The sequence below is a fragment of the Echinops telfairi genome, unplaced genomic scaffold (genome assembly GCF_000313985.2).
Source record: "Echinops telfairi isolate 266 unplaced genomic scaffold, ASM31398v2 ScPeMD7_53;HRSCAF=182, whole genome shotgun sequence".
Taxonomy (NCBI): domain Eukaryota; kingdom Metazoa; phylum Chordata; class Mammalia; order Afrosoricida; family Tenrecidae; genus Echinops; species Echinops telfairi.
Genome location: NW_022103951.1, coordinates 12,893,862 through 12,920,671, shown reverse-complemented (window position 1 = coordinate 12,920,671; position 26,810 = coordinate 12,893,862). Strand labels below are relative to the sequence as shown.

At 45.0% G+C, this 26,810-nt stretch overlaps 1 protein-coding gene across 1 annotated transcript in view; it reads right to left on the bottom strand.

The window, feature by feature from the left end:
• ACE2 (angiotensin converting enzyme 2) overlaps positions 1-26,488 on the bottom strand; it is a 42,422-nt gene extending 15,934 nt beyond the window's left edge. Inside the window, exons 1-10 of the mRNA XM_004709945.2 lie at positions 26,206-26,488; positions 19,789-19,947; positions 18,459-18,552; positions 16,648-16,791; positions 14,278-14,375; positions 11,960-12,065; positions 9,302-9,399; positions 5,689-5,858; positions 2,280-2,506; positions 151-295 (exon numbers count right to left, since the gene is read on the bottom strand). Of these exons, the coding sequence (XP_004710002.2) occupies positions 151-295; positions 2,280-2,506; positions 5,689-5,858; positions 9,302-9,399; positions 11,960-12,065; positions 14,278-14,375; positions 16,648-16,791; positions 18,459-18,552; positions 19,789-19,947; positions 26,206-26,469 (1,505 nt within the window). The 5' untranslated portion in view covers positions 26,470-26,488. The remainder of the gene's footprint in view (positions 1-150; positions 296-2,279; positions 2,507-5,688; positions 5,859-9,301; positions 9,400-11,959; positions 12,066-14,277; positions 14,376-16,647; positions 16,792-18,458; positions 18,553-19,788; positions 19,948-26,205) is intronic.
• Between the last annotated feature and the right edge of the window lie 322 nt (positions 26,489-26,810).

The following is a 26,810-nucleotide window of genomic DNA, read 5'->3' as shown; positions in this document are numbered from 1 at the left end:
GGGCAACGAATATACAAATGTGCTTGACACAATGGATGGATGGATGGATTGTGATAAGAGTTGTATGAGCCCCCAATAAAATGATTTTTTTAAAAAGGGAATGGCAAACACATGAGAAAACATTTTCTGATTCCATACTCATTGACTTACTTCATCTCCCACCACTTTTTCATCCACTGATCTTTGGGAATTTCACCCTTAAAGGCCATCCACCTCCACTTCTCCAGCATGTAAGTAAAGGGGAGAGTTCCAACAATTGTGAGTGCTTGTTTGAGCAGGAAGTTCAGGTCTGTTTCTGGAAACAAAATGGCAAAGGAGAAAAATTAAGATGAGGATGACAGCATGTATTTTGTGCCAAAGAGAATTTTCCTCATCTCGAGGTATTATTGCTCAAGATATGTTCCCTCTAAGGATTAAAACCAGAGAAATATTGAAGTGGTCTCTGTATATATAGATATATAGATGTGTATATATACATTTTTTCAACTAAGGAACTTAAAATAGGATAAAGCATTGGACTAGAATGAGTAAATAAAATCCCCAGGTATCCCCTAATCCTCCTGGACTGGATGGAACTGCCCCCTTGAGTTTATGAGACTGTAACTCTTTACAGAAGTAGAAAGCCTCATCTTTCTATGGAGGAGCAGATGGAGTTTGAACTGACCGTGCAGTTAGCAGCCCAACACAGAAGCACTCAGCCACCAGGGCTCCTGATACTGCCTACCTCAAACACCACGTCTCAGAGCTAACTAGGGCTAGTTCATCAACTTTCCCAGCCATGCTACTTATTACTGTAAGCTCTGTGATGGCAACGACTGTTAAGGTTCCCTTCAAGACTGTATGCATAGCTCAGGGTCTGCTACTTGATGCTCTCTGTGGATTTTTCTTAAATAAATGTCAGAGAGATATGGTCAAAAGCCAGTGAACCAAGAAGAGGGTCCCTGGAAAACACCACCCACTGGATATTAAAAACTTGAATGTCATTTAAATGCACTGACATTTTTCTCACCATAAAAACACATCATGCTATTCCATTTATCCTTCAGTTGTGAAGAAACTAGGCAACTGAGATCCTCTGTAGCACATAAATGAAGCTCACTGGAATGCAAGCTCTGGGACACCTTATCGACTTGGCACAACACTGTCTATTCAGACTCTATTAAAACACCTTGAACACACATGGTATGTGCTCATTAACGATTTGAAAGAAGAAAGGAAGGCAGAGAAGGTGGGGTGGGAGGAAGAAAGGGTTAGTTCCCCCCGCCCCCAAAACATCATTCACAGATCAAAGGCAAACCCAAAGAAGAAACAGATTTTTTTTCCAAACCAGAAGTTTAACTATGTCTAGTACTATCTTAAGGAGCCTGGTGGTGCTGAAGGTTAAGCATTGAACTGCTAAACAAAAGGTAGGTGGTTCAAACCCACTAGCCTCTCAGCAAGAGAAATATGAGGCAGTTTATTAAGGTTTACAGTCTCAGAAACCCTAAGGACCATTTCTGCTCTGTCCTATCTAGGGTGGCTATGAGTTTTAATATACCCAATAGGTTTGGGTTAGTACCATTCTTAAGAACTATAGAGCTCCAACCATCTTTGCCTGCTTGCAGGGAATATTAAAAATGATAAAATAAATAATGATCTGGTGTTTATTTTGAATGAATGAAATATTAAAATGAGGTAGTACTGGTAGGTATGATTAATGATAACTGCCTTCTCCTCCATTCTTCTTCTTCCTTCATGGAAGATACCACCATTGATCTATAATGTCCTGGGTCTGTGCTTACAGCAACTCTTTAAACATGATGCGAGCTTTACATTGACCTATTCTCAGGCTCTTTTGAGATCACAGAGCGTCTGGAGTCAATGATCAAAGCACAGTGAACAGCTCACTTAAAAACAGAGCTCATGACCTTGACCTCATTGGCCAAAAGCTCCAGCCAGAGGACTCGATGTTTATGTCCCAGAGAGCTAACACGTGGAGAGAGAAATGTATCAAAGAGATGAAGGCTTTTGCCTGTAATTAACCTGCTGACAAAGAGGAAATCAAAGCCAAGGCATCCTCATGGAAGAATCTGGATCTCGTGAGCATTTATCATGCTCTATTAAGTCCAAGTTGCCCAAAGAGAAATGGGCTGCCTCAGGCAAGATGGGCTGTTTGTCAGGAGATCCTAAAGAATAGCCTGTAACATTTGCTTGATTACAAACAACAACAACCAAAAAAAACCCCTTGCCCAGATCAAACCAAAGAATCCCATGCACAAGCCATGAGAGAATATTCATACCAGTGTCCTCCTGGAAATCAGATGGCAGGAGGCCAAGGGCTTTCAAATGCTCAGGCGTAGCAGCAGACAGTGACATGATTTCTCCAACAGCTTCATGGAACCCCTCATTAGCTCCATTTCTTAGCAGGAAGGGTTGATTGGCATATGCCATGTCATACTGGATGTGTCCCATCTCGTGATGGGCTGTCAGGAAGTCATCCATTGCCACCTTTGTGCACATCTTGATCCTGCACATAAATGGACAAGATTAAAGTCGGCCTCATGGAATTGGATGCCCTCATCACAGTAGTTTTATGGGGCTTGCGGGGCAGGGATCCTCTTTCCCAGATGTATTCACCAATGAACCATGCGTTCCTACCTATTATGTCCTAGAAACTGGACTCACTCACTGCCATAGAGTCGGTGCCAACTCATAGTGACCCTATAGGACAGGGTAGAACTGTCCCCGTGGGTTTCTAAGAGTGTGACTCTTTACAGGAGTTGAGAATAGAAAGTCTTGTCTTTCCCCTGAGGAGTGGCTGGTAGTCTTGAACTGCTGACTTCGCAGTTAGCAACCTAAAGTGTAACCACTCTGCCACTGGAAACTGTACTCGTGCTCAACAAAAAGTGATGGGCAGGGCCGAATCCTGTCCTCCTGCTCACAGAGGAGAATAGAGTCCCGAGGTGATGCAAATGTAACCATGGGTAACCATGCCCAGAGACACCTCAGAAGGTCTGATGGGTTTACTTCAGAAAAATCAGTTAACAGAACCCCCTACAGAGTGCAGTTCTGTTCTGAAGTAATTGGTACTACCTTGCAACAGAATCAACTCATGAGTTAGCTAATGGGCTGTCTGTCTGGTTTTATACATAAAGTTTTATTAGAACCCAGTCAAGTCCATAAGTTTCTGTATCATTTACGGAGCCCAGGTAGCACAAGCAGTTGTGGTTTAAATCCACCCACTGGTACCATGGGGGGAGCTAGACAACCAAGAAAACCTGTGGCACACAGGGTCACTGAGTCAGAGGCCAACTCAATGAGAGCTAACAATAACAACATGGCTATTGGCATGCTACAAGGGTCGAGTTGAGCAGTTGCAATAGAGATGCACAAAGCCTAATCCATCTGTACACTGAAAGGCATTGGCAAACCCTTACTCTAGCTGAGCTGTGGAGGCCCCACCAGGTCCCAATTATCAGGCAGATGCACCCATCACCCAGCAGCCTGAGTCATGAGTGCCAAGAGGCAACAGATAACCCTTCCTTCACTGCCCTTGGCAGGTGGAAGGTCTGACCACCAGCAGGAGGTTATGTTCTGGGGCAGTCAGAGCCAGTGATGAACATGGTTGCCCAAAGATTAGTCCTCTTGCAACAAAATGGGATGAATCTGTGGGATGAATCACGGCTCATGGCAAACCTCCAGCTGAGACCACAGTCTTGCTCAGCTCCTTCCATCCCCTGCTCCCCACGACTGCCTTCACTCCCCTTTGCTCCAGTGCTTCAGTCCCCTTTTCTTTACTCCCTCAAGAAAGCATTTGCACAAGAACCTCCATCTCGGGCTAGGTAACCCAACCCAAGACTCACAAATTTGCAACCTGAGAATGACTCCTCTTTCTAGATTAGGAAACGGAACCCTCAGGTTACATACCGGCCCAATGTTGCATAGTCACAATGACTGTGGAATTTCCAAACCTGTGCTCATCCCTCAAGTCATGCAGGCCCTCCTTCCAGGGTCTGCACTCTAGCTGATTCCCAGACCCCCTGAAGGGCTGACCTCTCTGTCTTGGACCCTGATCCTCTCCGCCCCCCCCCCACCCGCCCCCTTGTGCCCTCCTTCCCTCTCCACCTGAGCCAACCCTTCTCGCCTCTCACGTCCACTTTTAATGTCACCCACAGAGTCCTGTCTGCTCCTACCACCTGTTCTTCCAAGTGTAGTCAGTTTTTCTCTTCTAACCCCCCACCATGCCATAGCTCTTTTGACATGCATCACTTTTGTCCCAGCTTCTTTGTTCCCTTGTCCTGCCTCGGTGCCTGATTCATAGACCTATCTTCCATAAGCCTCAACACCAACCCTTTCCAAATGGGGACGACAACAGCCCCCTGACCATGCCTTTCTAAGAGTTGGCTGTTGCTTCCAAAGGAGGAAGATTGTCTAAAGGTTCGTGGTAGGGCCAGAGAATAATCTCTCATTACTGGGAAAGCCACGATGTGCCATCCCAGATTCCCAGCCTTCCCTCGGAGAGTGTTGGCTCTCCTCTTCCTTGCGCTTCTGTGTGCTCAGAGAAAGCCAAAAACTCACTGCCATCAAAGCGGTTCTGACAGGCCCTGTGGGTTTCCCAAGACTATAAGTCTTTTCTTTTAATCATTTTATTAGGGGCTCATACAACTCTTATCACAATCCACACATACATCAATTGTGTAAAGCGCATTTGTACATTCATTGCCCTCATCATTCTCAAAACATTTGCTCTCCACTTAAGACCCCGGCATCAGGTCCTCATTTTTCCCCCTCCTTCCCCACTCCCCCCTCCCTCATGAGCCCTCGATAATTTATAAATTATTATTTTGTCATATCTTGCCCTGTCTGACGTCTCCCTTCACCCACTTTTCTGTTGTCCATCCCCCAGGGACCCTCCTGGGGGTCTCATATAGTTCCTTGTAATTGGTTCCCTCTTTCCAACCCACTCTCCCTCTACCCTCCCAGTATCGCCACTCACACCACTGGTCCTGAAGGGATTATCCGCCCTGGATTCCCTGTGTTTCCAGTTCCTATCTGTACCAGTGTACATCCTCTGGTCTAGCCAGACGTGCAAAGTAGAATTTGGATCACGATAGTCGGGGAGGTGGGGAGGAAGCATTTAGGAACTAGAGGAAAGTTGTATTTTTCATCGTAGCTATATCGCACCCTGACTGGCTCATCTCCTCCCTGAGACCCCTCTGCAAGGGGATCTCCAGTGGCCTACAAATGGGCTTTGGGTCTCTACTCCGCACTCCCCCCCTCATTCACTATGGTAAGATTTTTTGTTCTGATGATGCCTGATACCTGATCCCTTTGACACCTCATGATCACACAGGCTGGTGTGCTTCTTCCATGTGGTCTTTGTTGCTTCTGAGCTAGATGGCATGTTTACCTTCAAGCCTTTAAGACCCCAGACACTATACCTTTAGATAGCGGGGCACCATTGACTATAACTCTTAACAGGAATAGAAAGTCTTTTCTTTCTACTGCCCAGCAGCGGATGGTTTTGAACTGTTGACCTGGCCATCAGCAGCCCAGCACCTAACCACGACGACGACGCCTCCCCCCACCCCACCCCCACCAGGCCACCCTTCACCGCCCAGCTCCTGTGCTAAGAGAAGCAGAGCAGGAATTCAAGCTCAACCTCAACCTCGCCCTTGCCCCTCCCGCTGATAAGTAAGGCAGTGCTACCTGAAGTCGTTCAACCCCAGGTCCCAGGCGGTAGGGTGGCAGACCACTTTCTGACCGTTGTTTGGCTCAGTGAGCATCGATTTGTCCCAGAATCCTTGAGTCATAGGAAAAAGGTCCACAGACATAAAGAATTTTTCAGCCTCCTTGAATATCCTGGTTGCATCCCAGCCCTGGGGAAAAAAAAAAAAGATAGTGTTTCATTTCAGCATGAAAACAGTGGCATGCATGTGAATGTGTACATTGGCCTCAACTTCCTAGAAGGCAATTTGGCAGCATGTAGAAATAGCTTTCAAAATATTTGTATTCTTTGCCTCAGTAAGCCTGTCTCAAGGGATTTAACCTAAGAAGACCATCTGAAATTAAGTCAAATCAGTCTGTTTGAAGTGGTTATTTTTAATGGTGAAAAAGTGGAAAAACCTCTAGAATGGTTTGATAAGTAATAGGACCTTTAGAGAGTGGACGGAGCCCAGGTGGTGTAGTGGTTAAAGTGCTCGGCTGCTAACTGAAAGGTCAGGGGTTTTCACCCACCAGCTGCTCAGGGGGAGAAAACTGTGGCCATCTGCTTCTGTAAAGATTACAGCCTTGGAAACTTGGTGCTACGGCGTCCTAGAGGTTCACTATGAGTCTGAATCGACTGAAAAGTAAGGGGTTGGGCTTGGTTTGGTTTACTAAGTGGAAAATTATGCAATCACTCAAATCGTATTTACCAAGAGTTGTTATCAATGTGATAAAATCATCAAAATTTAATGGTATGTGAAGAAGTAGCATTTATGAATTGCTTATATAATGAAAGCACACATGGAAAATGTGGATAGCAGACTGGATGAGATTATGTAGGTTTTTTATCTTCATACTTGATGTTACAAATAGAAATATAAACAGCAATGACCTCTTCCCCATGGCAGTTAAAGCAGAAACATCAGTTTCACAAAGAACATGGACTAGTCAACGCAAGTCAACTGCCGTTGCTCGAGTACTTTCTCAGACAAAGCCTGGTAGAAGACACAAGCAAGGAGATGTCCTGGCTCCAGAGGTAGCCCAGTAGTTGGTGGGCTGTTGAGCCTTGGTTTCACAGTATGCATGGGAGTCCAAACTTTTAGAATGTTCCCAAGCTAGGGAGAGGCAACAGTAGACATCTGCCACCCAATAAACTCTGCTGGGCGTCAACGTCCCAGGAACTGACTAACCCTGCTTAGGAGATAAGACCGAAATTGGGCAAAGGGAATTTGTGTCTTTGGCAGACACCTGATGAATCACACTGATGGACACAGAAAGCTTCCTCTGATAGGAAAGACAAGTCAAATCTTGTTTTTCTTCTATGACATCTCTGATCCTAGCAAACAGGGCATGCAACTGTAGGGCTTTGTTTTGTGTTACTGTTTACTACTGGCCTTTAAGAGCTTAATACCAGGCAACATTGATGGAGATGAGTATGGCATTCTTTAGAACAAATGTATGCCATAACAGCATAGACTAGTAAGCACAATTAATGTCTGGTGAGATGTATTGTTCAAATATTCTATAGAAGAATATTTTACCAAAATAGGGGAAAGACAGAAGCAAATTTCACATTTTCATAGAATGCAGGAGTGCTTGAGGCCAGATGAACCCCTAAAACTATTGACCTGAGAGCATCGAAAATTTTTAAACCACAAAGAAGTTTGCATTGAGCCTTGTGCTCTTTCAGAGAACTATCTACATATGGGATCAAATTGACAACAGCCACTCAGAAGTCTCCATAGGCAGCTTCGGGACGGCGAGTTAATATTAATGGTGGAATACTAATTTGGAAAAGGATGGCTGGGATGCTTGCACAACTTAAAGAGTAGAATCAGTGTCACTGAATTATAGTGATTGTTGACTTGGTGTTTGTTTTTCCTGTATATAGATTCACAACAAACCAAAATCCAAGAAATTATTAGTTTTTCATTCCAAACCTTTCCATGAAAATACCAATGAGTTGTGAAGTTGAAAAAACATGCTAATAATAAACAATATCAAAAGCAAATTGCTATAAAATATCTGCTTTTAAAAAAATATTGACTGAATGAATACATTGAAAACCAGCCTAGAAATATTAGGCATTCTGAGTCCCACCCTAAGTTGTCCCTGACCCTCCTTTGGGATTTTGGACAATTCATTTTACTCGAGGCTCGTTTCTGCATCTACAACACGGAGTGGCGCTATCGCAATGCTGGTCCTGACACTCACAGTGGGAAGGGTAGCATCTGGAGAGCTGGTGGGTGTGAACACCCTGTAGGAAAAACTAAGGAGCTACAGGAAGGTAGACATCCACTGCTGCTCAACTGTGAGGTGGGCCTGGGGCAGCTATCTGCCTACCTCACCCCCTCATTGGAGAAAATGGGCTTCAATCTATAAAAGACGAGTTTGGAAGCCCTTGCAGCTTCATGTGCTTCTTCTACAGTGGGCATTTCCCAAGAGTGAGTATGTATTCAAAGATGTTTGTTGCAACGTGACTTACAACCAGCCGTTCATAGAACGGTTCATTGTTCATTGCAATGTTACTTCGAGTTATTCATGGGAAAATGGACTTAAAAGATAACAGAATTTTCCCATGAACTTTTTGAAGGCCCCTCCTATATAGCTAGTAGGAGGATGATTACCCAGGAAGGTAGAATTGTAGTTGGACAAAGAAAAAAAATCAGTATAATTATATAAACCATCAGCAACTCCAAGGGAGAAAGACTGGGCTTTCTACTCCTGAAAACAATGACAATCTTGGAAACCCACAGGGGGTCGCTGTGAGTCAGCACTGACTCCATGGCAGAGAGAAAGGAAAAGAAACGAAAGCTGTGAACGGGGACACAGAAGTTAAAGAAGTTAAACAATTATATCCAGATGGTCAAATACCATCATCGTAAAATGAGGAGGCCTGGTGGCTTAGTGCTTATGAGTTGGGCTGCTGCTAACCACAAGGCCAACAGTTCAAAACCACAACTGCTCCTCTGGAGAAAGACACGGTTTCTGCTCCTGTAAAGTTTTGTTTGTTTTTTCCCTCACTGCTAACGAGCTGATACCAACTCATAGCGACTGTAGAGAGCAAAGTAGAATCGCCCCTGTGAGTTTCCAAGCCTGTAACTCCTTATGGGATGCAGCTGAGGGTTTGGAGCTGCTGACTTTGCGGATTTCAGCCCAATGCATAACCCAGGCTCCGCTGTAAAAAGTTTCCGTCTGGGAAATCCACAAGGGCAGTCCTACCCTGTCCGACAGGGTCACCATGAGTGGCATTGACTCAATGGCGGAGAGTTCGAATTTTTCAGTAAAATAAAAGCGAAGTAAAAATTATTTTAAAGGAGAAGAAAGGGGCGATGAGGGCAAGTGGGAGGGGGGAAGCATGAAGCACGTCCTGTTCCCCGCCCCTCAGGCCCTAAAATGAGAGATGTTTTTTTTAAAGAAATTATTTTAAAGACTCATCATATGTGGTGTTGATCTTTTCCATGAAAGACCAGCTACATGAGGAAATTAAATTTAAATGAGCTTGAAAGGTTTTTATTTAGATGGCGTCATAGGCAAAAGATAAGAGCAAGATGCTGTTATAAAAAGAAATAGAGTTGAAAATGTAGATTGGGTTTGTAAGAACTCTTCTTCATACCTGCTTCACCATTGCGTCCGTGACATCTATGTTTGGTTTATGTCCAAAAGGAACTGTCAAAGGATATAGATTGGTCCAAAACCGACCCCACATATCACCTAATTAAAAAAAAATCCTGTTAACATATGACAAAGACAGTAGAAACAGAGACCTGATTTTACATGGCGACACTTGTTTATTCTTCCATTATCTCCTCTAGCAGGTTTCAATGACAAGACATGATGGGGTTAGGCAGAGTTCATTTGTAAACCATTCCAGTTTCTCCCATCCCCAACTATCATGTGAGAGCCCAATTTAGTAATCTAAATTACTGTAGATTAGAAAGGGATGTGTATAAGGCACCATCCACAAAACATTACAAGTTAATCTAACTATGAACCGATGCCTCCTATGAGATTCAAGAAATTATACAGGTTCATCATTCAAGAGTGGCAGCTAACTAGTGACTAAGATTGACCTTTGGTACTTCAAGTGTCCTTGGGTGGCACAAATGGGTAGAACACTGACACTAGCCACAAGTTTGGTGGTTCCCACCCACTCAGATGTGCCTCCGAAGAGAGGCCTGGTGATCTGCTGCCTTGATCTACTCTGCACACGTGGGGGTTACCATGAGTTAGAAATGACCCCACGATAATTAACATAGTGATATACTTAACTGGTGATTTGTTCTAAAAGAGAAATGCTAATAAAGACAAATGTGAAGCTCAATGCTTAAATTTTAAAGAAAAATCTATCCATCCTAGAAGTAGATGATGTGTGACATTTGGCTGAACTGCGTCCATATGTAAAAGATCAAAATGTGAGCCAAGTCACAATGCGGCGTGACTCCGAAAATCAAATGTAATCCTAGGCTGCTGACTTATATCGTCTAGAACAAAAGCAGCCAGGGTGTTATTGTCCCCTACATTGGTCAGACCTCATCTAGAGTAACGACGTAGTCTTGGCACGGCATGTGAACATATGGTGATGGGCACTGACAGTGCATGACTCATCCGGAGAGCAAATGGGGGAAACGGGATTGTGAGGAATGACGGAAACCCTGCGCAGGATATGGACTTGAAAAAAGAAAAGGGTATATACATGTGATAATCATCATAGTTATGCAAATGTATGGAGCATGTGTATTGAGCAAGTAATCTTGGGCCAGCTGTCATGCAGGATTTTATGTGATATAACAAAAAACCAAACTCACTGCCATTGAGTCGATGCCGACTCATAGCGAGCCTATAGGGCAAAGGAGAACTGCCCCAGCGAGTTTCTGAGACTGTAACTGTTTATGGGAGTAGAAAGCCCCGTCTTTCTCCTATGGAGCGGCTGGTAATTTCGAACTGCAGACCTTATGGATCGCAGCCCAATGCGTAACTACTATGCCTGGAAGGCCGTTGTGTAGATGTAGAAGAATCAAAACATTCAGGGTAACCTCAAAGCATGGAATTAGGAGTAATGAATGAAAGGCTTTCGAGGAGTGTTAATTCAGCTCTACATAAAGTTGAATTATCTTATCATTGATACCACCTCACAATTGATTCGTCTGCCTTAGAAGAAAGAGTCCATCATACCAGACATGTTCAAGCAGAAACTGAACAACTGCCTGTGACCTGTACAGAGGATTTAGAATTACTTTTGAGTAAAAAGACTCCTTGGGCCCTCCGTCGAGATTCGCTCCTGCTCACAGAGATGACATTGGGCTATAGAAGAGAATTGGCTACAAGCAACTTAGTTGGACTGCAATAAAAAGGCAATTGCATGCATGACAGGAATTTTCTGAATACAGTACTATGCTATTTGGCCTCAGCTGCTGGGGCCACTGTCTGGATGGGGAAGCATAAAGAGCCCCAGATCCTGGAGGGTCTACAAAGGCTCAGGGGCAGGCTTCAGAGTTCTGTAACATTGATTTGCTTCTTAAACTAGGCTTCTTCTTTAGTGATGAAAAATATTTCATTCATTCCTCAAATAATGCCAAGTCAAGGACTAACGACAGTCTCAAATGAATGTCCCAAGCTTTCAGTCCGGCTATGAGTTAGTTCTGGAAAGCCTTCCTCTCTCTCCTGATTACCTCCAGCCTATGGTTTCTTCCCTTTAGCAGTACAACACAGAAACCCCCAGTTCTATCTCATTCTCTCTTGGGAGCTTAGCTAACCAATGTGAGTAGTACAAATGATTTGTCCCTATTTCTGTTCTCATTTGAACTTGGCCTTCGTCTGTGTTTGCTTATCTGAAACAATCTGGCCTTCAAATTGTGGTCAGCTCAATCTGCAACGGAGGATGATTTAAAAATAGCCTTTGGAGCCCTGGTGACATAGTGGTTGTGCACTGCGCTGCTATCCACCAGGATGACAGTTTGAAACCACCAGCTGCTCCGTGGGAGACAGATGGAGCTTTTTACTCTCGTATGCCGTTACAGTCTCAGAAACTCACAGAAACAGCTGGGTCGCTATCCGTTAGTACTGACTTGATGGCAGCGAGTTTGGGTTCTGCTTTGGGTTTTCTTCTGTTGAATAAAGCACTTTCAAAACTTGACCTCTAGCATGGTGCTCCTCTCTTGTCAGTCACAGACTTTTCCAAAAGGTTTTATTTTGGAGCCTTACTCCCAAACCCCATCTGACGTAAGCACATACCAAAGAGCCACGTGCTCAGAGAATTCCCGGGGTTTCTTACCAAGCAAATGGGCAGGGAGGTATCCTGTTGGACTGATTTGCTGAGGGTAGACGTCCATCAGCTTTCTCCTCACGTAGGCATGCAGATGTTCATATAATGGTTTAATCTGAAAACCCCGGAAAGAAAGTTTAGAACCCAGGGTGCAGATTTCCAATTTCCGATCCCAACCCCCCAACCTAAAATAGAATAGCACCTTTAAACAATTTCTGAATTTCAATAGACTGAAGACATGCTTGCTTTCCCTCACAAATACGCTGGAGCGTTCTAAAAGCAGTCCTGCTTGGCAAGTATTGATGGGGAGGAGCGCCACTGTGGGAAGCAGGAAAAATTCCTTTGAAGGCGTTACCCACTTTGTTTTGTAAAAATCGAGGTATCATGGGATCAAATGGACAAACAACAGCTAGAAAGACTAGGTAAGAAACGTAAGGGGCAGGGCAGTGAGTCCCTGTTCATGGGGGAGGCACGACTTGGAAAAGGAGGCTGAAAATGTTTGTACAACTCCAAGATGATGCAATCAATCTCATTGAATGGCACAGAGAAAGAAACTGTTGATATATGTTCTGTTGTGTACACTCTCAACAACAACCAAAAAGAGAAACCAATTTTTTAGACCTAATGAATACTTTTTTTTAAATGTAATCATTTTATTTTGGGCTCATACAACTCTTATCACAATCCATACATATATCAATTGTGTAAAGCGCATTTGCACATTCATTACCCTCATCATTCCCAAAGCAAGTTTAAAAAATTGAAGTATAATTTACCATCCATAAAAATCATCCATGTTAAGTGTAGTTTTCTTATGTATGAACTATTTTATTAGGTGACAACCCCGTCATATAATTCAGTAGTTCTGTTGTATCAAGACGTGTTGTGTATTGTTACCAGGTGTAGAACCATTTCTTCATTCTTGTATTCATCATTACTAGCTCCCCATGTCCCCCTAACCTCCACTGCCATATCCCCCAGGAACCCTTCCTTAATCCAGTTATTGTCTCTATGGATTCGCCCATCCTGTTTTGGCTATGATGGGCACTTCGCATAATTGGAATAATACAATAGGTGGTCTTTTGTGGGGTTTTGCTTTTTTCGCTCAGCATAATGGTTTTGGAGGTTGGTCATGCTGTTCATTCTTTTTTATTAGTGAGTGGTATTCCATTGTGTGGCTATATCTTAGTTTATCCACATGTAGCAGCTAAAGAATAGGTGGGTTGTTTCCTCTTTGGGACTATTACAAATAATGCCACCGTGAACATCTATGCTGAAAACTTCTTGTGGCGATATGTTTTCATGCATTTTGTGTAGCTACTGCAGGTCCAATAGCTGGGTCATATGCTAAGTGTATGTTTTGCTGTTTAAAGAAACTGTCATAGTATTTCCCAAAGTGGTTGTATTACTTTACATATCTACCAGCAGTACATGAGGATTCCGATTTCTCCATATCTTTGCCAACACTCGGTCTGGTCAGCCTTGCTAATTACAGTCATTCTGGTGGGCGTGTAGTGGGTTCTCCTCATGATTTGAAGGTACATTTCCCCAATCATTTTTTTTCTTATTTACTTGCCATTTTTCTCATTTCTTTGATGAAGGACTTATTCAAATCTTTTACCCATTTCTTTCAGGAGGGCTTGGTTTTGCTCTACTTCCATTTTTGGTAGATCTACCTGAAGCCCTGGAAACCCTAGCAGGGAGCTCTGCTCTATCTTATAGGGCCATTCTGAGTCAAAATCAACTCCCTAGCAGTGGGTTTGGGTTTGGAGCCCACTGTGATGGTAAAGGCAGAGCCCACAATCACACTAGAAGCTTGAAGGGGCAGGAACAAAAGGAAACACGGGGACTAGAATGAAGGAAAAATGGGTACTGGGAAGTGGGGAGGAACCCTTCTGCTCAGAAGACATTCCCTTCTCCACAAAGGCTTCCTTAGGTAAAAGGCTAAGGAAATAATGGTGTCAGCTATCCTGAAAAGGAAGTAAAGCCGATGATTCTGCCAATGACGAAAGACGGTGCCTACCCCAAGTAGCTCATGAAGACCATTCCTGCTGATCTTCTTCTTGAAAATGGAAGATATCTCTAATTTTATTTTGTTGCGAGCATGAGTTGCTGTGAGCAAGAGTTACTATGTAAACATAATAAGACATAGTTTCTACATGTACAATATACTGACGGCATCCTTCCAGCTGTACAACCACTTGTACCCTCTCTCATTAGCAAACTCATTACCCCATAAGGTCTCCATCTAATCTTTCAAATATGTATTGTACTTCTGATCATCTTCTCTGACTAACTGCTAGTCAAAGAAGAAGTGCCTAGCTTACCTGTTCAAAAGTATGTTCCACATCTTTAATCAGTTGGCTGCGGCTATACTCAGTTGTTTCATAGTCTCCTCTCCAGTAATCCCCATAGTCCTCGTAACCTGTAAAAAGAAGTGGGGGGCGGGGGAGGGGGGCAGGGAGAAGAACGAGGAGAAACACAATAGACATAAATTAGCTTTGTGGGAACTTAAACAAAGCCACAGGCTTATCACATTTTTATTGCCCATCTGCACATCAACTCAAAGGGAAGCAAGTAAAGAAAAACACTAGCTAATAACTGTTAAAGGAGCCAGGTGGTACAACAGTTGAACGCTTGGCCGCTAGCTGAGAGGTTGGTGGTTCAAACTCAGGCAGAGGCTCCCTGGGATAAAGATTTGGCAATGCACTGCCACAAAGATGACAGCCTAGAAAATTGTATGGGGCAATTCTAATCTGAGTTGTATGGTGAGTTAAAAACGAACTTGACAGCATCCAATGATGACGACAATGAAGAGGACGTTTCATTTAACATGTTGAAAATCCTACAAGAGTATTTCATTATTATAACCCTTCCTTTCTGTGCTGGTTGGTCCCTGTGTTTGTGCTCCTATACAAATCAAAAGTTTGGCAGTTCAAACCCACCCAGCAACATCGGGGAAGAAAGGCCTATGGCAATCTGCTCCCATAAAGAGTACCGCCAAGCAAACCCTAAGGACCTCTGTTCTCTGTTGCATGAGGTCACCATGAGTCTGAATCAATTGGACAGCAATGGGCTTGGCTTTCCTAGTGGTTACGTGTTAGGCTGCTGCCTGCAGGGTTCGAAACTACCAGCCACTGTGAGGGAGAAAGATGAGGCTTTCTACTCCCATGAAGAGTTACAGTCTCAGAAACCCACAGGGGCAGCTCTACCCTGTCCTATAGGGTTGCTATGAGGGCAGTGAGTGAGTTCAGAATAACAGCCTGCTCCTCCCAGAGGGAAAGTCACTACTCCAAAGTCAGATGGATGGTCAAGAGCAGAAGTGCCTCCTATTCCCTTATGTCCGAGTCTTGACTCTCCGTAGGTCAGTTTGCACCTTGACCTTTAGAACACATGCTAGGACATTTGAATCATTTCACTCACATTGTTGCTCCATGCCTTCAGATTTTAGATCTGACCCAATACATCGCAGACCTTGATGCCTTGGGCCTGTTTGGGTTCTCAAATGACATGCAAACTCGATGTCGCTAATATACATGCACAGCACATCTTGATGTGCTTTCTTTAGTATTTCTCCATCAGGCAATGTGAGCTTGTGTTGGGATTTTCAGCGAATCCAGTTAGCGAACGCCTTTCAGGCACTTCTTTTTACAGAGACCTTGGCAATGGCGGATCCAGCAAATGAATAGAGGAATAAAATTGTTGGAGGGAGAGTGATGCGGGATATGGCTGTGTTTGTTATTGTTGCCTAGAGCTTGCCTAGAGCTTCGGCGATGGTGGATGACATTTAGAAAGGACAGATGAAAACATTCTTCCTTTCTCCGCCACAGCAAGATCAGTCATTTCTGGCTGTGTTGTGGTGGAGTGTCATTAACTTGGGCCCAACTCAGAGCAACCTCATGAACAGAGTCGAGTGGCCCCGTAGGGCTGCCTAGGCTGTCATCTTTATGGGAGCAGCTCCTCAGGCCGCTCACCCACGGAGTCCCCAACCTTTCAGTTAAGGGCTTTGATCGCACCACCGCTGTGTAGCCAAGAGTCCTTTGAGTTCTAAGGGCAACTGCTGGAAAGAAGGAGGTTGCTGCTGAAGCTCATCTGATTTGGTCCTTCTTTCTGGGGCGACACCCTGAGGGAGACACCCCCGCCTCCCATGACCTCGGAGAATGAACTCTGACTATGTGGGCCGAGATGTAGAATCCTCATTCAATTTCTGGACTTCTTTAGGGTGGGGGGTGGCGGAGAGCTCACTGGATAGTTGCTTCCTTTGAAGTCCTGTAGAAAACCTTCACTCCCGAGCTCTTCAAACTTTAGAATGGCAAGGCTTCTTCTTGCAAGGGATACCCTGAATGGCTCAGCAGATGAGCTTCCAATTAGGGGCAGCCCTGGTATGAAAGGGTGGATTTGGGCATGCGTGTGAACTGGCCCTATGACCCATTGAGGGCTTCCAGACCTTTTTTTTTTTACAAAAGAAGAAAGCAAAAGAAACTTGGTGCTGTTGAATGGCCTTGGACTCAGGGCGACTTTGTCTGTTACAGCAGAAAACTGCTCCATAGGATTTTCTTGGCTGTAATCCTAATACATGGCCACTCTTTCCCCCGTGACATCACTAGTTGTGTTCTAGCCACCAATCTTTAAATGAGTAGCAGAGCACCATCCTTTGGGGCCTCCCAGGGATCTGTCCGGACTCTCTGCAGACTTACCATTCTTTCTTGCCATCTCATTTTTCAGGTCCACATATTCTTCATACAATGGCCGGAGCTGCTTGCCGATCTCAGCCCTCCAGCCTTCCCAAGCCCAGAGCCTCTCGCCATAATCTGTGCTGGTTGCCATGATGTGATCCAACCCTGTTATCACAAAGCACCCATGTAAACAAGCCTCCATTTATAGGCCTTTTATGTGTAAATAAGCATAGGGACTTTAAAGAGTTAGCAGCAAGATTAGCAGCTAGCCAGATCATGTCTGTTATGAAAAGAAATTGCAGTTTGTTCATGTCTGCCTGCAAGGAATACAAGAGTAAAAGTATGGTACTAGGGTCCGGTTCATACTGCACAGATTTATTCCCAACACGTGTTGAAACATGTCTCTGGGATCAGTGAATGGCTGCAGGCACATTCTCTCAGTAATACTTCCATCTCAGTCTTATTAGGGTGTCTTAAAAAGAAAAAAGAAAGAAAGACAATGGGTACTCTGTGCCATGGGGGAAAAAACGACTTTGAGGTCAGGACCACTAATCAAATTTTTAACAAAGCCCAAGTGGCCATCTTCCCAAATCATTGAAGCTTTGCCACAAGTTTCCAGGCCTGATGCTCTGCATAAAACCGTTTTTAGATGCATCAGTCATTTTAAGGAAGACTGGCAAGATCTCAAAAGATCAATTCAAGGCAGAGAGGTGAGCTCAGGAGGTTCTGGCAACCGGGTTTTGAGATTCCAAAGGAGCCATCTAGATAGGGTTTCCTTGAAGGACGCAGAAGAATCATGGGGTGCGGGGTGGGGTGGGGTGAGGCTTATTAGGAAGAAGTCTTAAGAAAATTGAAAGCGACATCGGTGAGTACAAGGCCAGGGAATTCGGACCAAGGGACTTTTCTCCAGCAGGGCCATGCGCCTGCTCATTGTTCAAGGGGAACGAGGGCTGTCCTACTAGCATGTCCTGGGGAAAGCTGACCGCATCTACCCTACAGCCCTCATTTTGCCCCTTCAGACTTCTCGTGGTTCCCACGTAGCTAAGAACAGTGAAAAGGATCACAATTAGAGTTCCTCAAGGAAGCCAAAACTGCCGTTTTGACGTGGTGGGAATCAAAGAGCACAGGCTTCTTTGAGGAAGGGTAGAGCTATGGAAACGCCATTGTCAGGCATGTCTAGACCTAGGAGGGGGGATAGGTTGAGAAACAATCACTTCACGTGTTGATATGTTTGTTCAATGATTTTGTAGCAATACCTTTTGCCTCATCCTTATAGACACTACTTGAAATGATTACAAGTGCAATGAAATTACTCGAACGTGACAAAGTTTACCAGAAGATCTTGTTAGACATTAAAAGAACATCTACAGGTCGAAATGTACATATTTGGAACTTTATCATCTTTGGGTTAGCCAGGCAAGGACTTTCAGAACTTGACACACACAAAAAAGGAAATTTCTTAATGGCTACTCAAAATAAATCATGGGGGCAGGGGTGATTTGGCAGTAAAGGCTCACCTTCCATAGAAGAGACCCGGGTTCAATTCCCGGCCAAGGCTACCACCTGTCTGCCAGGCGCGGCTTACCTTCTGCTATGAAGCTGAAAAGATTTCAGCAGAGCTTCCAGACTAAGACAGACTAGGAAGAAAGGCCTGGCAATCTACTTCCAGAAATCTGCCTGTGAAATCTCATGGATCACAACACTTCTACCAAAAACCAGTCCTGGAGATGGTGCAGGTCTAGGCAACCACTCATTTTCATAGTGCCTGAGACCTCCACAGATCTTGGGCCAACTCAATGGCAGCTAACAACAATGCAAAAAGAACCGCCTACCTGGCTCAAGCACAAAGCATTTCCCGGGATCGTTGGGATTACAAACTTTTGCAGTACTGTAGACGGCGCCCATTGTGTTGAGAATCGTGTCCAACTGCAAAGGAAAGATCATAAGCAATATAGCCATAGAAAATAGGCTAAAGATGTCCTTTTTGGCCATGTGATTAAAAACATTTTTATATATTATCTCCATATATTCTCATACACCAGGAGGAATGTCTTTGTTGTTCTGCTGCCCCCGCTGTCCCCAGCTCCAGAAGGTGGAACCAAGTGCAGGTGAGTGGCTTTACTCTTAGTAGTGGGGACTCTGTCCCCTCCTGAAAGAACCCACACGTGGAGCTGCGATCTTGGGGAGAGCAGAACCACCCGCCCCTGAGTCACAGCTCTTCACCCCTAGTTAAGGCGGTTGTCAGGGAGAGTCAAGGATCGAAGGAGGCAACACTTAGACACTGTACATGGCTTCTCCAGCTTAGCAGGGCCCACATTTTGGATCAGCTAATTCTTTGTTGGGAAAGAATTGGGAAGCCCTCTGCATATGGGAGGGTGTTTAAGCAGTCCCCCCTTGCCCACTCAGTGCCAATCGCATGCCCCCAGATGTGAGGGCCCAACTCTGCCAAGTGTGCCCAGAACCACTGGCATACATTAAGTGTGCTCTTCAAATAGCATGGTCTTCAGGAAGACAGCCTACACACACCAGCTCCCCCCTTTCACTCTCCAAAGGGTCCTAGTGTGACAAATAAAAACTATGACAAATATAAAAATGATCTCATGAATATGAAAGACCTAGAATAGGTACATGTATAGAGATCAGAGTTTAATAGTGGTGACCAAGGGTGGAGGGAGCAGGGGTGGGGGCGAGGAGAGGAAGAATCGTTGCTTAGGAAGCAGTGAGTTTCTGTGGATAGGGATGGGAACATCGGCAACAGATACTGGTCGTAGTTGCAAAACGTGATTGGCACATCGTGGGCAAGGGGGACTGCTTAAACACTGTAGCACCATGTGCAGAAAGCTCTCGGCTACAAAGAGACCAATCTCATTGACTTGAACAGAAGAACAATGTTTAATTGGCAACTATTGCCATATATATATGAAGATAGCTATATAGATAGATGATATAGATACATCGGCATAGCGATTTTTAAAGGGGCAGGGGAGAATCCCACTTTGGATGGTAAATGTTATGATCATCCATCCTAGACACTGGGTTCTTGTTTAAGGTCAGTATTACTATCTGTGCAGGTAAAGGAAATAGCCAGGGGTGATAGGAACATTTAAGAGTTCCCAAATATTTGAACTCTTGGACTCCAAGATAAAAAATCCACAAACGTACCCGTTTGCTCTTCTCTTCTGATAGCACCGATGACCCTTTATGCTGCAGGGCCTTTAACTGAAGCTTGATGATGGGATCAGTCATTTCTTCCAGTGAGAATTTACTGGCCAGCTTGGACTGTTGTTCATAAAAGGTAGACCACATGGCCCCAGCCTCACTCTATGACAACAACAAAAATATACATGGAAGTTAGAATGGTGCTGTCGGAAGGCATAGAGCATAAGCTATAGTCCAGAAACCATCTGGTGGAACATTGAATCCTTTCTGAGTGGTTTAGTCCTCTCCTTGGCTGAAGGTCGAGGCTTGAGTTAAGAGTGATGAGGCCACTCTTGGTCACTTTCTCTTTCTGGCTCTTTGCCTAGTTCATCTCATCCACCCCCTCCCACCCAGAGCTGCAATGGAATTCTCAGAGATGATTCACACTGTGAGGCTCTGGAATGTGTGGTCTTCATGCTGTGGCATGAGTGACTTTTCCAAGGAGTCAAAGGTGGACGTTCTAACGGGGGAATAGAATAGAATGCTGGGTAGACTTAATGATGACGGTGGTGATGGAAACCTTGAGAAACGAGATTCTGCGCAGGAAGCACCTAGGTGCCCTGGTGTAGCCCAGAGGTGCTGATCTTCGATGATGACCCCAGATGAAAGTTGGCCCCAGGTATGGCCCTAGGTCGGTGATGGTCATTTTCTACCAGTAAAGGAAACTAAATAGAGATGTGACCTGATGGATATGGTGTCTGGAAGGGACAGCGGTGGGTCAGACAAGATGAAGAGAATAGTGACAGAATGGAGAAGCGAGGGCGGGGTGGAAAGGGGGAGCCAATTACAAGGATCTACATATCACCTCCTCCCTGGGGGACAGGCAACAGAAGAGTGGGTGAAGGGAGACGTCGGACAGTGTCAGATATGACAAAATAATAATTTATCGATTATCAAGGGTTCATGAGGGAGGGGGAAGGAGGGAGGAAGGGGAAAAAATAAGAAGCTGATACCAAGGGCTCAAGTAGAAAGAAAATTTTTGAGAATGATGATGGCAACAAAAAATGTACAATTGTGCTTGACACAATGGATGTATGTATGGGTTATGATGAGTGTTGTACGAGCTTCCCCAAAAATGATTTTAAAAATGAAAAGAAAAAAAAGAATGGAGAAGCTTTTCTCTCATTGGTGCACATGTACAGCATTTGAAGAACTCTGGTTTCAGTGGGTGTTGAGTTGATTCCCTGGTGTCCCTGGGGGGGGGGGCGGCACAAACAAATCAGTGTTTCACTACTAGCTGGAAGGTCAGTGGTTGGAACCCACTCAATGTGCTTCCAGAAGGTCAGAGGCCTGCAAACCCAATGGAGGGCTGTTCTACTCTGAAACACAGGAAGATGTCAGGCATTGCGGGGACAAGCACAACATTCTGTGAGGTAGTTATTATCTCCATTTGACAAATGGGGAAACCGAGGCACTGAGCTGGTAAGTAACATTCCCTCGGTCACATCGCTCGTCACGGGAACACCAAGGGCATCAACTCCAAAGCTCATGGTCTCACCATGGTCTTAGCCAGTGTGCTAGGCACATGCTGGTCTATTTTCCTAAGCTGCAAGAGTGAGCAGGAATGAAGGAGAAACTGAGTCTCTAGTGCGGTAGCCATCAACACAACTCACGATGCTCTCCTCCTCACTCAGTCCGGGAGGGTTTACTCTGCAGCAAAAATTCTGGGAACACTTTGATAACAAGTGAGATGGATGTTTCCATTCTCAATCTACGCTGGAAGCAACTCCAAATGCCCCTAAAGGCCTCAGTCTCAAAACATTATTTTTGATTATTAGACCAAAGGACAGAACATGGAACAAGGGCATCAGATAGAATTTCATTTCTCATTACCATCCTGAAGGGCTGCGCTTTTCCAGCACGAAGAGATTCCGTAAGGTTGCCTTGCATTTGGGCCCCCGAGGACCTACTATTCCCTTTTTCTAATACTATTTACAATTTATTCTGTACTTTTCCCCTAGGGCTCCCAAGACCAAATGAAACAGATGGCTTAGCGGTTGTGCCGAGAATGAAAGTCAGTTTATACATACCAATCAGATGATTTAGACCTGGGTCGATAGCTATGTATAATTCTTATACCTGAATAATGGATGAAACGAATATATATACAGCAGTTTACACAGCTCCGGGGCGCTAAGGGACCATTAAAGAGAGAGACAAAAGGCAGCATCTTACACAGCAATGAAAACAACAGCTATGTCTGCAGCCAGAGATGAGCGTTCAGGGCAAGACCTATTGTCCAGGACAAGCACGGGCAAGCCCCAAATGCTCGGACCTCATATATATAACGATGGCTGCTGGTGCCTGTTGTTGAGCCACACAGTACAACTGCCCCACAGGATGCGCTTGTCTGTAATTTCCAGGATGCAACAGGTAAAATCTTATATTTGAGTTTGTACAAATTCAAAAACATACCCTGCTCTTTTGGAGCCCTCGCCATATGCATCATTTGGAATCCCTAGACTATGTGCACTGGCTGTTAGCCAAAAAACTGGTGGTTTGAGTCCACCCAGAGGCACCTCGGAAGCAAGGCCTGGCTACCCACATCTGAAAATCAGCCACTAGAAGTCCTATGGGACAAAGTTCTACTCTGCCAGGCCTGGGGTCACCATGAGAGTTCAGGTGTTGCTGGTGGATGCTTGGCATTCTGCCAGTGTGCTTGGATCAGTTTGGTGATTGCACCAAAATGTGGAGGTAATTCGACAGCCTCTTTTGTGATCTCCAAGTCCCGTGATGGTGAAAGTTCAGTTTCACCCAGGGCAATGTCGCTAAAATGAATGTTATCTACTTTTCATGACAAAGAAAAACTCGTCTGGACAAGGGTCCCAGAGCATGTGATTCTTGTTAAGTCAGATCTAATCTTCCACAGATGTAACTTACCCGGCCATAATGGTTACCTGCTGAGAAATGTTGCCTGTACCCACCAACCTCCTTACATTCCAAGAGACAAAGTCATCAGGGACGTGACTTGCCCAAGGCATCACAGCCAGCTAAGGCAAATCAGGTGAGCACTGAATTTCCTAATGTCCCTGACACTTGCGGAAGTCCCCCGCATGGTACAAAAGATTCACTGTAAAACAGGAACTTCGAGTCCACCCAGAGGAGCCACAGGAGAAAGAGCTGGCAATCTGTTTCAGAAAACGCAGCCATTGAAAACCCTATGGGACCCACTTCTAGTGTGACACACATGGGGTCACCATGCACTGAGTCTGGCTCACAAGTAGCAGGTTCATTACATTAAAATACTTCCTCACAATTTGATATAAGAACTTCCATTGTAGGTCAGGCCCATAGACTGCCAAAGCCTGTCTTCTGATTTTGAAAGTTACACCAGGGGACAATTTGGGAATGGCAGATGGTCCTCAATAAGTCTTCCTGGTTGAACATGAACACACACACGTCATTTTGTGCCTAGTGCCCCGTCCTGTGACATCTATGAAACCCTTCCTCTGTGTGAGCCCAGGGCTGCAGCCGGCGTGTCAATTCATCTCACTGGGGGGTCTTTCTCTTTTTCCCTGACCCTCACCTTCGCCACACAAGATCCCTCTCTCCAGGGAGTGCCTCCTCCTGATATTGAAAGTATGTGAGAAAAAGTCTCGCCACCCTCCCCTCTAAGGAGCATGCTAACTCTATTTCTGCTAAGACAGATGTGTTCGCTCTTCTGGCGCTTGAGGTCTATTCAGCACTGTTCCCCAACACCACGATTCTCAGGGGCCCCTTCTTCTTCCAGCTTCCTTCTTCAGGCTAATTTCACATGCATACGAGGTCACTGAAAATCCCATGGCTTGAGTTAGGCATGAGTTATGGTCCACAGAGTTGACTACCTTTGCGTAGTCAATAAATCATGGGTAGACATCTTTCTGCTTCGCTCTGCTACCAGCCATGATCCATCTGACATCCCTCATCCTATGTCCTCTTCTGAATCCAGCTTGCATGTCTGGCAAGTCTCATGGTGCCTGGGGTCACCGTGAGTTAGGGGCCAACAACAACTAGGATCATCAGCTTCTTCATTTTTCAACTGAGCAAAGTAGGGTTCAAGAAAGTTAAGAAACTTGCCCTATTGGATCTTGTTAGAGTCAGTGTGAGGATTTGAACCCAGTGTGTCTGGCCCCAGAATCCACACTTAGTCCAAACATTAGACCCTTACACTTGACAGTGCAAATGTGCTCTCCCTGCCCTGGCAGGATATCATATCTCAGCGGCCTGCTCGTCTTCGGATCTCTTGTGGCACCTCCCACAGTGCCCCCCACCCCCCAGGACGACTCCACGAACACAGCGAACACACAATACACAGCTCCCGCCCAAACCAGATTTAAACCAAGGAAGAGTAAAGGTGAGAAGGGACAGAGAAGAAAGGCAGGAACATATCCCCCCCGCCCGCCACTCCCACACACACTACCACTCCTCAACCCGGGACAAGTGTAGGCTGTCAGCCTCGGGGTTTCTCTGAGCTTTAGAAAAATAGAAACATCCCTATGGAGCGTGGGTGGGGGCGCTTCTCAATATACTCAGTCGATAGAAGCAGGGGAGGAAGAATCACCCTCACCTCCCCCATTGCCTCCCTCCCCAGGCAAGCCCACCCAGGGGCCCCAACTAGCACTAATTCACCCTGCACCACTGCTGAAGGCAGAAGAGAGGAGCCAGCCTGCTTGTTTCCTACAGGGGACCCTTTCCATTTTTCCTTTAAAGGGCTCCCGCTTTCCTGCAGTTCAGCCACCCGGAGAGATTTATACCCTCCTCTTGCTGGCCTTTGCTCTAATCAACCGGGACAATTCAAAGGTGCTTAATGAGCCAAAGAGATGGTTTCCGCACACATCCCATTCCAGAGCATGCCTTCTCAGCATCTGGATGCTCCACACAGCTGCCACCTGCCTTTTCAGCAACCACGCTAATAAGGATGACTTCCTGGTGTCCTGTGTCCCCACAAGCACTATTCCGGTGGCTTTGGGGGTTCCTTCCGTCTTTGCAACTATGCCCTGAGGCAGATGGCAATGGTGTCTTCTTCCTTACAGATGGAAAAAAATGCGGGCGCTGAGAGGCTCATTAACTAACTCAAGTTCTTAAAGCTCAAAAGTGGTAGAGTGTGGATTTGAACCTAGACAGTCTAGCTCCAAAACTCTTCGACGCGATGCTAGGACATCTTCCTTCACCGCCACCCAGGACAATTCAGCTAAAACACAAGACACAGCACATGACTTTCACCTCCAGCCAAGACCAGATTTCAACGGAGGGTGAAGAGGAAGAGAGCAAATACAAGACCAGCCGGCCCCCAGGACCCCCTTAGGCTATCAGCACCAGGGTTTCTCTGAGCTTGGGAAAAATAGAAACATCCTCTTGGCAGATTTCTAAAGAGGCAGTAGGTCTCAGATTTGATCAGTCCTGTGAAGGGCAATGATTTAATTTAAACACAAAAATCTAGTAAGCATGGCTGGGGTGGGGACAGGGGTTCCGAACAATCCTTTTGAAAGAATGTGTTGCTATACAGCTGTCACACACACACACACACACACACACACACACACACACACACACACACAAAAAACGGAAGCGTGAGAGATATAGCCATAGTTTCAGTAACCCTCACTTACAAAGGCATAGCTCTACCTAGGAGGCTTACAGCTGTCACACACACACACACACACACACACACACACACACACACACACACACACAAGTATTCTCGGAAGTAACGCGATTCCATTCTCCGTGACTCAAGTGTAAAAGAAGACGGTTCTGGGGGGTTTGAAAGAAGAAACCCCTATGCCCTTGCATTCGTCAAAGTATCTTGCTTTCCCAAGGCATGCTGATATTTGTCAGAACTGGTTTAATTATAGCTTTTCCTGGAGGGCTCTGGATGGATTTTGTGACCTTTGGAAATCCCTCAGAATTCTAAGACAGTGAGGGAAGGCAGTCGCAAGTCCAGCGCTGCCCGACCCCTGGTTAACTTACTGACCAGCTAACTCTTCCACTAAGGTGCCAGTTGCATTTTTCAGTTAATGTATCATTTGTACGGAATCTTTAGATATTCCTGTTGGCATTGGAGGCTTGGGAAACTATTAAACTCAATCACGGATGGCAGTCCCACAACATGTTTTGAAACCGTGACAATAATGAGAATTATGGCCATAGCTCTATTAAAACATGCCCCCTGGCTTCCAGGAGTCTGCACTGAGACCAATGATTTCTATGGTAATGCTATTCCAAATGAACCCCAAAGTCAACTACATTTAGATATCTGGCACCCCAGAATCAGGTTGACAGAAGCAAACATCCAACCACAGAGATAAGATAATGTATATGATTTCTGTTTTCCATTTTATGGGTAGTAATCTCTTCTTTAAGAAGCAACAAATACCCTTTTATGTCATCATAAGAACTCACCATCTTTTTGGCATTCTCTTCGGTAATATTGGTGTTATAATTCCAAGAAGCAAGGGCACTTTGGTAAGAGACGTTTTCGGCTTCATTGTTAAATGTGGTCAGAAAGCTCCTGGCCTGGTCTTCGGTGGTCGACTGAGCAAGAGATACAGCAGCGAGGCTGAGAAGGAGCCAGATAGAGCCTGACATCTTCCCCGAGCACCAAGATCCCATCCACTGAAGAAGTCTTCCTGTAGTCAAAGCTCCTCGTGAGCGTTCCTCTCTCATCAGCCTTTGAACTTGGGTTGGGCACTGAGCAGGGAAGATAAAAAAAAAAAAAAAAGAGGATGAAGAAGAAATTTTAAAAAAAAAGAAAGCACAGCCAACCATCTGCTGAACTTATATAAAGTTCATCGTGGAGAGAACAGATATATAAACAGATTTTAGAATGAAATTTTTTAAAGGAAACCAAATAAACAAATGTTATTCATTAATCCTAGAGAACCATAGCTCTCCCAAGCACTTTACGGCCAAATCAAAAGTTTTACATACGGTTAATATGTTACTAAAAAGCTGTTTAAAATGTCCTGAAAGTGCCATAATTTTACAGTGACAAAAGAGGCCTCTAA